The sequence below is a fragment of the Rhinopithecus bieti genome, unplaced genomic scaffold (genome assembly GCF_001698545.2).
Source record: "Rhinopithecus bieti isolate Rb0 unplaced genomic scaffold, ASM169854v2 scaffold_16175, whole genome shotgun sequence".
In the NCBI taxonomy this organism is placed as follows: domain Eukaryota; kingdom Metazoa; phylum Chordata; class Mammalia; order Primates; family Cercopithecidae; genus Rhinopithecus; species Rhinopithecus bieti.
The window spans coordinates 90,135-100,855 of NW_016808491.1; the positions used below are offsets into that span (position 1 = coordinate 90,135).

The 10,721-nt window shown below is 44.6% G+C and overlaps 1 protein-coding gene across 2 annotated transcripts in view; it reads right to left on the bottom strand.

Moving 5' to 3' along the window:
* The window catches only part of SNX30 (sorting nexin family member 30), a 125,073-nt gene that overhangs the window by 35,642 nt on the left and 78,710 nt on the right, over positions 1-10,721 (bottom strand). For both annotated transcript variants that reach the window (XR_001888123.1, XM_017886752.1), the window contains exons 4-6: positions 10,209-10,367; positions 4,326-4,521; positions 2,054-2,253 (exon numbers count right to left, since the gene is read on the bottom strand). Coding sequence is in view for 1 of the 2 variants with exons in the window: in XM_017886752.1 (XP_017742241.1) it covers positions 2,054-2,253; positions 4,326-4,521; positions 10,209-10,367 (555 nt within the window). In the remaining variant the exon portion in view is untranslated. The remainder of the gene's footprint in view (positions 1-2,053; positions 2,254-4,325; positions 4,522-10,208; positions 10,368-10,721) is intronic.

Below are 10,721 nucleotides of genomic sequence, written 5' to 3' on the forward strand. Positions count from 1 at the left end.
TGGCCAACATGGGGAAACCTTGTCTCTACTAAAAATACAAAAATTAGCTGGGTGTGGTGGCGGGCGCCTGTAATTCCAGCTACTCGGGAGGCTGAGGCAGAAGAATCACTTGAACCCAGGCGGAGGTGGTTGCAGTGAGCCAAGATCATGCCACTGCACTCCAGCCTGGTGACAGAGTGAGACTCCATCTCAAAAAAAAAAAAAAAAAAAAAAAAAAAAAAAAAAAAAAAAAAAAAAAAAAAAAAAAAAAAAAAAAAAAAAAAACAAGAACAGATACCATTAACTTGATAAGTGAAATATTCTGGTTCATTTTAAGGAAGTCAGGATGGCTTTCTATACTTGTTTCGGCCATGGGATCAAAAATTCAATGTGTATATCCCAATTTTTTTTTTTTTAACAAAAGTCAACGTGATACAGGAGATTGAGCTGCAAATTCACAGCCAGAAGTTTTGGTTTACAGCCTCAGTTCCAATAATTTCCAACTAGTGGTCTCAGGCTAATGATCTCACATCTGACTTTATCCTATCACTGCCATCATTTCCAACTTATAGATAAGGAAATTCATACCATTTCCCTGGTCACTGAGAGATCCAAATTCAATCCTGCCTTTGAAAGTGTTTTATTAGCAACTTTATTGCACACATATGAGAATGGGATTCACCAGAGGCTCCATTTTCCACTGTCCACAGTTTAGTACATATCAACCCTTCACACCTGATGGGACAAGATGGAACAAGGAGAATGGGTATGTGGCAGTTTGTCACTATTCTCTGTCCTTTGGCAAGTACTTCAAGTTTTCCATCATAGCTTGTTTTTATAACTAGTTGATTCATTATTTTTTATTCCTCTTCTCAAGCTGTACAATGTTTTCACGGATCTACGATCTTTCTGGTTTTACATTTTTACAACCCAATGTTGACTGACAGGTTTCTCTCTGGAATTCAGGTCAGTCCCTATTCGGGTCTTTCCTCATGGGATGCCCTAGACCTGCTCCAAAGACAGATTAATCATCTAGAGGTCTCCTTTGGGAAGTAGGAGGGTGCTATTTAGAGGTGGGCTTGTTCAACACTGAGCCACGTATCTTTTTCTATTGGTCATAAAGACTGAGCCTTTCACTAATCAGTGCCACCATCGCTGGAGTCTCCTGAAGGGATGTTCTCCAGCCAGTCTATGTGCAGACTGGGGAAGTTTCTGGTGTGGGCACTGGCACATTTCCTCCTGCACTACACTCCGGATTCTGCATACAGAATTTGAGGCCAAAGATTTTTTTTGTCCTCACAGTTCCTCTTCTTGTTCACCACTGCTAGACCAAAGCCATTCTCACTCTTGTTCCTTTTATATACCATCTGCCCCTCCCTATGTTGTAAAAAGCTTTCAAATTCTTATCACTTTTGCTCTAAAATTCCACAGTAACACGCTTTGGGTTGGTGATCTTTTCAATCCTTTTGCTGGGCAATTATCATGACCTTTTAATCAGATGATTTATGTCTTTGGCTTTGGGGGATTTTCTTGTATAATTCCTTTTACAATTTCCTTCCCTCAGTCTTCCCTGTTCTCTTAGGAACTCTTATCAGTCAGATGTTGAACCTTTGGGATTAATCCCCTATGTCTCTTTTCTTTCACATTTTCAGTAGTTTTGCATTTCTGTTCTATTTTCCAACTACTTTTGTTTTGTCTTATTTTAAGATTTCTTCAACTTCACCTTCCAACTTTATTATTCAGTTTTATTTCAGCAATCATGTTTTAACTTCCAAGAGCTCTAATTATCTATTACTGTTCCACAGCATCCTTGTTCTTGTTTCACAAACATTGTATCTTCTTGAACTCTCAGAGAAACTAGTAACAATTTCTTCCCAAACTTTTTGTTTAATTCATGTACTTGGTTCACCATGTGTTCCATTTATATGCCCATGATGTCAGTCCACATGTCTGATCCTGCCCACCCAGGAAGAAGGAAACTTATATCACATGTAAACAGGCAATAATCCATTACTTTCTGATAACTGCTATTACAAAGAAAGTATCCAAATACACAAGAAGCAAGTCAGCTTACCTTCATGGAGTCAGAGTATAAAATATATTCCCTGAGCACAGGTAGGAAATCTTCTGTCATGTCATCTGTCAGCTCTTCTAAGGCTGTAGAGCAGTTCCCAATGCAAGCTGATACACCCTCCAGGGGTTCAGCCAGCTCACCCTCCAAGGTGCTCCACGTGGAGTATACAGGCCCGTATTCTCTCAGCTCCACAAGATACTCTGAACGGGGAAGAGAAACCAATTAAAATCTGGCTGGGTAGCAGTCGCTGCTATTACTAACTCTGTAATCACCACAGCCAAGAGGTCTCTACATGAACATATGTTTCTTTGGCCGTTCACTCACCTGATCTCACTCTTCTTTAAACACAACACTGTTTCTAGCACAACTGCTTAAAACTCCGACAGCTCATGTTACATCAATCCATTCCATCCCATGGATGGGAATGCCATGCCGCTGGATAATGGGCCTTATGGGGAAAAGCAGTAGCAGCCACATCCACCAAACATCTTCAAAAATAACCACTCGCCGGCCAGGCGCAGTGGCTCACGCCCGTAATCCCAGCACTTTGGAAGGCTGATGTGGGTAGATCCCAAGGTCAGGAGATCGAGACCATCCTGCTAACACAGTGAAACCCTGTCTCTACTAAAAATACAAAACAAATTAGCCAGACATGGCGGCACACACCTGTAGTCCCAACTACTCTGGAGGCTGAAGCAGGAGAATGGCTTGAACCCAGGAGGCAGAGGTTGCAGTGAGCCAAGATTGCTCTACTGCACTCTAGCCTGGGCAACACAGCGAGACTCTGTCAAAAAAAACAAACAAACGAACAAAAGAAAATAACCACTCGCCTACCCATACTGTGAAGCAGTATTTTTTTTTTTTTTTTTTTTTGAGACGGAGTCTTGCTCTGTCGCCCAGGCTGGAGTGCAGTGGTGCGATCTTGGCTCACTGCAAGCTCCGCCTCCCGGGTTCACACGATTCTCCTACCTCAGCCTCCCAAGTAGCTGGGACTACAGGCACCTGCCACCACACCCGGCTAATTTTTTGTATTTTTTTAGTAGAGACGGGGTTTCACTGCGTTAGCCAGAATGGTCTCGATCTCCTGACCTCATGATCCGCCTGCCTTGGCCTCCCAAAGTACTGGGATTACAGGCGGGAGCCACCGCATCGGCCGTGAAGCAGTATTTTAACATGCAGCGGAGGCAGAGTTTCATATAGGTTTAGGGAGATGTTTTTAAAGGTTAAAAAAAGAAATCAGTCACAATGGATAAACAATGGCATTTTACGAAACATTTTGATACAAGAGATGTGGACTTACACTGGCAGACTCACTCTCTCACTCGGTGGTCACCTCAGCCCCTTGGATCCCATCAGAATTTACTCCGCACCATCCTTAGGTGTGGATGGTATTCAAAGCTATCTCCAAAACCTATGGGCCCCACATGGTATCATCAGTGGATCAAGTAGAGGGAACAAGTACAAGAAATGAGAAAAAAAAATGTTGATTTATTTTGTCCCCCATAAAGAAAACCTGGCCCATCACTTGTCACCAGGAGTCTTGCCATTTCATCATGGCTTAGCAACCAATGAATGGCAACTGCTGCGGAATCCTTCTCAATGTGCTTCCCATGCCAGTGCGATCATTTACACTGTTCACGTCTGTCCACCCCACATGTATGTAAGGAGACAAAAGATCCCAACAATCTGGGATGCGGCAAAGCAGGTGGCCCTGAGAGGGGTAGGAAGGAAGTGGAGGCAAAAACTAGGAAGGATCAATACAGGCCCCGGCAACTCCCCCATGCAGGAGGAGTGGGTTTAAAATGAACCAGGATGGAGTGCGTGAGTCAATCACAAGTCTGAAGATTCATCAGGGTCGTAACTTTGGCAAACATAGGTCCCCATGCTGTCCTTTTGAACCATCTTTCTGCCAGAAAATGCATCTAAGTTTGTTTATTAAATTACTGTTCCCTATGGATAAAGGGCAGTTGAGTCTATGTCTCCACTTTTAAAGCTAAAGTTAAGAGCATAAAAGAGGAAACACCTGGCGAATCAGCAGTGCTGGCCATGGGAAAAGCAAACACAAGGCTGACACAGTAGGACAAAGGACGGGGTGCAAAGTGACATTCCAGTCACACCTAACTCCTCCCCTCCTTGTGTTTCTTTGATAAGCAAAAGATGGGCTAGTTCTGTCACTCCAGCGTTTTGCAGTTTGATTCTCTGTAGTACACGTGAATGGCATTTCTGCCAAAGTGGCTGCAGGGCATAATCAAGACCTCAGCAGACAGCTCACCTATTTCTTCTTTGATGATCCGCTGGGCTATCCGATCAATGGTTCCCAGTTTGAGTGCAAACGTATCTAAGTAGTCACCTATGGCAGCAAACTCAAGCGGCCGAGTCCTCAGCTTGTAGCCGCCAGTGACGTGCTTGACTGACTCGCCCATTCTGGTCAGCAATGCTATCCCTTGCTTCTTGTAGGCGTTCAGGTCCTGAGGATGATACGTGAATAAGCTCAAAGCACTCACTCACTCACATGGGCAGGACTAAATAAAACAGCTTCTAAAAGCAGCTTCAGTTCGGAAATGGACGACTCGGGAAACAAGGAGCTGAGTTAGAGGCCCTAATCACATTCACACGCGGAGCCTGGACGGGACGTCATAACCACCAGACTCAGGCTCCCGTGGGTTGACACCTAGATCCCTTTCAGCAGAGCTGAACTCCAATCCTGAAATTCACTCACCGGAGCACACTGCCCTTTAAACACAATGCTGTTTCTAACATAATGTTTTTCAAGTATCTGCTGATCCCATACAAAGTACCCTATGTTTTCTTTAGGAGCAAAACTGAAGAGCAGAGGTTCTGAGATCCATCACTCATTTATTTATACCCCAACTAAAGCCATATAAGGGGAGTAAAGGGTGGAAAGCAGGAAACAGTGACAGAAAAACATTGCTAGAAAACTCTGGCCTAGAATGGATGCTGTAAACAGCAAAACATTTTAACCCTGGATTTCTTGAAGGCAAAACTGGAAATATGCTGAGTTTCATAACCTATTGTATCTAAATATAGGCACGGTGGCTCATGCCTGTAATCCCAGTACTTTGGGAGTCTAAGGTGGGCAGATCACTTGAGGTCAGGAGTTCAAGGCCAGCCTGGCCAACATGGTGAAACCTCGTCTCTACTAAAAACACACACACACACACACACACACACAAATTAGCTGGGCGTGGTGGCGTGCACCTGTAGTCCCAGCTACTCAGGAGGCTGAGGCATGAGAATCACTTGAACCTGGAAGGCGGAGGTTTCAGTGAGTTGAGATCATGCCATCGCACTCCAGCCTGGGCAACCAAGCAAGACTCTGCCTCAAAAAAGGAAAAAAAAAAAAAAAAGCATATCAGCCTGCCTGATAAAACAAGCTTCCTCCTATCATCAAACCCTAAGAGGAATCTATACCATCTTCAGGTTGTCCTGTGTCACCTACTGAAAGGTTAGCTTCCAAAATGGTTTTACAGAAGGTACAGGTGTCTGTTCCTCATATCCACCCTCAATACAAACAGAATGTTAATTCCCAGACTTAGAAGGGGATGACTAGAGGGAGATAAAGGAACCCAGAACAAGGACACAGCTTCCTGGTGACGTGGCCTGATGCAGAGGATAGAGCAGGGATGCGGAATTCGGAATTCACGGCTAACATGGCCCGCCAGTCCCGCCGCATTTGATGTACAATTTCAGGCTGAGGTCTCTACAGTATCTGAGTGTGGGCTCCTTTTGAATTCACTTCCTTCTTCGTTTCCTTCTTCAGGCCTTCAGTTTTGCTCTTGACCCACCCTTTCCTATTGAGGTTTCAGTGTGTATATATATATAGGTTTTTGTCCACAGTTCCTGGCTTACAACCTCCACAGCCCTTGTTCCAGTCTTTTCACTCTAATGTTGGGTGTGTTAAGCCTCAGGAAACAGAATCTCTCTGACCTTCTCCTGCCCTCCTTTCACCTGCTCCAAGGCAGCACTCAACTCTTCCCCAGGCTTTCTGACTATGGGTCATAAGGCCCTCATTCCAGACAGGGTCCCTCCCCACACCCTGGAGGATGGAATGCTGCTGTCACGAAGCTTCCACAAAAATCCAAGAGAGATGGGTTCAGAGAACTTCTGGAGAGCTGAACGTGTGGAGTTTCCTGAAGGGTGGTACACCCAGGGAGGGCATGGAAGCTCCACGTCCCTTCCCCCACGCCTCACCCAATGCAACTCTTCATCTGTATCCTTCGTGATATCCTTTATAGTAAGCTGGTAAATGTGTTTCTCTGAGTTCTGTGAACTGCTCCAGCAAATTAATGGAACCCGAAGAAGGGGTCACGGGAAGCCCAACTTGAAGCTGGATGGTCAGAAGTTTTAGAGGCTTGAACTTAATGTCTGACATCTGGAAGCTCTCAGTCTTGGGGACTGAGTCCCCAGCCTGTGGGATCTGATGCTATGTCCAGGTAAATAATGTGTGAATTAAACTGGTGGACATCTAGCTGGCAATTGCTGCTTGGTGTTTGGGGAAAATCAGCTCCCACCCCCACCCTGCAATTTGGGCAAACCCCAAACCAAGGGGCTTGCCCTACCAACGATCCCCTCTCCTGTCTGTATCCTCAACTTCTAATCCCTCAGCATGTAAAATACACCCAAGGCTGACCCATCTTTTTTTTTTTTCTTTAGACGGAGTCTCACTCTGTCGCCCAGGCTGGAGTGCAGTGGCTGGATCTCAGCTCACTGCAAGCTCCGCCTCCCAGGTTTACGCCATTCTCCTGCCTCAGCCTCCCGAGTAGCTGGGACTACAGGCGCCCGCCACCTCGTCCAGCTAGTTTTTTGCATTTTTTACTACAGACGGGGTTTCACTGTGTTAGCCAGGATGGTCTCGATCTCCTGACCTCGTGATCCATCCGTCTCGGCCTCCCAAAGTGCTGGGATTACAGGCGTGAGCCACCGCGCCCGGTCAACCCATCTTAAAAACAGCAGCAATCTCCTCTAGTTTCTCTCCACCTCTCTCCTTCCCTTCAGAGTCAGGCTGCCTGAGAGAGTGTTCACTTTATAACTGACTGTATGACAAACTCTCCACCTACTCTCCTGCCTGTGAACATGTGCCTGATCTTGTGAATGGTTTACAGCTTTGTGGCCCTACTAACAATGCTGCTGTGAACACTCATGCAGATGCACCCTCTTTAGAAAATGCAAATCTTGGCTGAGCGCGGTGGCTCAAGCCTGTAATCCCAGCACTTTGGGAGGCCAAGACGGGCGGATCACGAGGTCAGGAGATCGAGACCATCCTGGCTAATACGGTGAAACCCCGTCTCTACTAAAAAATACAAAAAAAAACTAGCCGGGCGACGAGGCGGGCACCTGTAGTCCCAGCTACTGGGGAGGCTGAGACAGGAGAATGGCGTGAACCCGGGAGGCGGAGCTTGCAGTGAGCTGAGAGCTGGCCACTGCACTCCAGCCTGGCCGGCAGAGCAAGACTCCATCTCAAAAAAAAAGAAAATGCAAATCTTTTTAGGGAATAAACCAAGACAAGGATGGCCAAGTAGGTCTAGAGATTCCATTCTGTCCTCCCACATTCTAGACAAGAAACATCCTCAAAGGCTCGAGGCCTTCACAAGACTATAACTGAAGCCTCAGAGTCCTTGGAATTACCTCTGCAGACAGCATTTTTATGAGTGGGACTAGAGTCAAATGGGCTCACTGGACTGCACAGGCTCCGCTTCGAGTAGAGCTGTGAAAGGGTGTCCCAGTTAACCAAGTTAATTTACATGTTGAATAAAGTTATTTAGTAGTATCTATCTGATTGCTGTACCCACTCTGCCAAAGATGAAAATATTGACTTGAATATAGTTGCTATTGAGCGTCCCCATTTCTCCCAGCATTACTGGCTGCTGCTGCTGCTGCTTTTTAATATATAGAGATGGGGTCTCACCATGTTGCCCAGGCTGGACGTGAACTCCTGGGCTCCGGTGATCTACCTGCCTTGGCCTCCCAAAGTGCTGGGTGTTACAGGCATGAGTCATTACACACAGCCTTACTGGCTTCTTCTTAAGGACACTTCTAATTTGTTGATAAGCTCATGTCATCACAAGGAAAAGGAAGAGTATCTCTGCATTCCCTAAGGCAGAACATGTAAGTGGCTCATCTAAGAACAAGATCAAGTTATTTAAGGTATGTTAAAGGAAAAAATGAGGCAGCTGGAAGAGGGGGAATAGGGTGCTGACATTTAATGGGCATAGAGTTTCAGATCTGCAGGATGCAAACGTTCTGAAGATGAGCTGCATAACTAATTTAAATATACTTAACACTACTGAACTGTACACTTAGAAATCGTTAGGATGGTAAATGTTATGTGTATTTTATCACAATTTTAAAAAATTTTAAAGAAAAGATAAGGCTGTTTAGCACATTTTGTTCAGCAAGTGGTACTGAACTAGGGCTAGAATTTGTTCTGTTTAAAGCCACCTTTCCTGTATTCACTCACACGGACTTGGATTTTGATCGAGGCAGTAAAGGACCTTATAATTTTTAAGTCATTTTCATACTGCTTAGCCCACAGACAGATAAATATCCTTCTCTCTCTCTCTCTCTCTGTCTCTGTCTCACACACACACCCTCTCTTTCCTACTTATTCTTCACGCATATTCCTAACAACCAGGGGTCCAAGCTTTTCCCTCCCTCTTCTTTTTTGTTCAGTAAACATGACTGTACTTGAGGGCTTTCTGGAAAATGGACCTTGGGGGAGAGAGTGAGTTGTGCTTTTGGAGAACAGGATGTATTCTACTTTGAATACGAGTTGAAGGAATTATACCTAAGGATTAGTTCGCCAAGAAATACTTATTTTTAAGACGTGTACCAGTCCAACCTGTAGGCGGGGAAAGCCTCTGGGAAAAAGAGACACTGAAATGGAATGTTGTCAATAAGGCTCAATGCCAAATGAGGTTATAAAACAAAACTAAAGGACTTTGTCATGTGGCTTCCACTGAGTGAAGAATGGCACACTTTCTGAAGTCTTTAATGTCAGCTAATGTTATCTATTTCTCAATTTTGCAGATTTGAAAAATAGTATCTGGACCACAATACCCTTGCCAACATGGAACATGTTACATATGGCCTGAACATGGGAACATGATACCTGAAACCAAACAGATGGGACTGGAGGGAAGCTAGCAGGAGGGTCTGAGCACGTGACCCCATTTCTGCAGACAGCGACACTGCAGCACTTCGGGTTTTCTGGCCAGTTCTGCCAACAGGAAAGGGCAGAGAAAGGCCAGTGGACAACCAACTTGAGTTTGAATACACAGAATCTGGCAGCTGTGTGGGACCCAAATGCTTTATCTGGCAAATGTTCACCTGAAAGGAACATGGCTGCAGATAAGTAACAATCAGGCAGTCTGATACACAGGGATGGTGTGGCCTCAGTAGCCACAAAGACCCAGCTTGAGATCCTAGTGACACTACCTGAACAAGGACAAGTTCCCGGAACTTGAGTTTCCTTGTCTGCAAAATGCGGCTGCAAGTAATCACTCAAAGTGCCCTTATGAAGAACACCCTCACCAAACACTCAAATGTTCCTTCTCTTCCGTGCCCATTGTTGGTCGGACTGGCCTCACCCAGTCATACTGCCAAGTGTTTAAAGAAACACTTAGCTCTGCTTTTGGCAGAGCAAATATTCTAACTTCCTCTGCTGCTGTAAGCGGGTGGGGTCCTCGATGGGGGTGGGGATAGATTTCCCAAATATTAACATAGAATCCATCTATACGGACTTGCTAATGCAAAAAAAGCATGCTAATGCACATAGGTACCCCAAAAAAGACCAATTTTATGACAACCTTGTTACAGTGAACCATTCGCTCGTGAAGGTGGCTTCTGAAAGATCAAAACAGCTTTTTTTGTTGTTGTTTAAAGAGATAGGGTCTCACTCTGTCACCCAGGCTGCAGTACAGTGGTACCATCATAGCTCACCGAAGCCTCAAACTCCTGGGCTCAAGCTATTCTCCTGCCTTAGCCTCGCAGGTAGCTGGGACTACAGGCACAAAACATAACACTCGGCTATTTGTTAAAAGTTTTTGTAGAGACCGAGTCTTGCTCAGAACAGCTTTTAGGAAAGAGCCCCAAGAATGGTAATATGGGAGAAGAGTATGTAAACTTCTGCCCTTACCTTAGCAGTAAGGAAAACATTAAAGTGTTCATTGAAAGAGAGCACAGGATGATCCGTAATTCTTTTTAGAAATTTATCCAAAGCTTTTCTTCTGGTCTCCACAAACTCTTCTGAAAAACGATCCACAACACCTTTTACCACAAACTTCTCGGGAAGAGGCTATAAAGACACAAAGAAAAAAATCAGAGTAATGGATGAGATGGTGCAAGGAAAAACAACCAGGCTGGCACACAGTTCTATTACCCTCTGTCCAAGAAAAGTATTTCTTAATCAGGCAGATCTTCATGTAGTCATTAATATAAAGATTTCTGAAAAATATACATGGAGTAAATATCCTGTCAATTTTATAATGCAAGGAATAAAACACTAAATATAGTCTCTGAAATACATAAAAGTAGATATTTATCAAGTAAATTCAACAGTAATTTTACATTGCTTCATGTAAACATGATATCATGGAAAAGTTATGGCAAGAAGAAAAGGAGGGGGGGGAGAGGACAGGGAAGCGGAGGG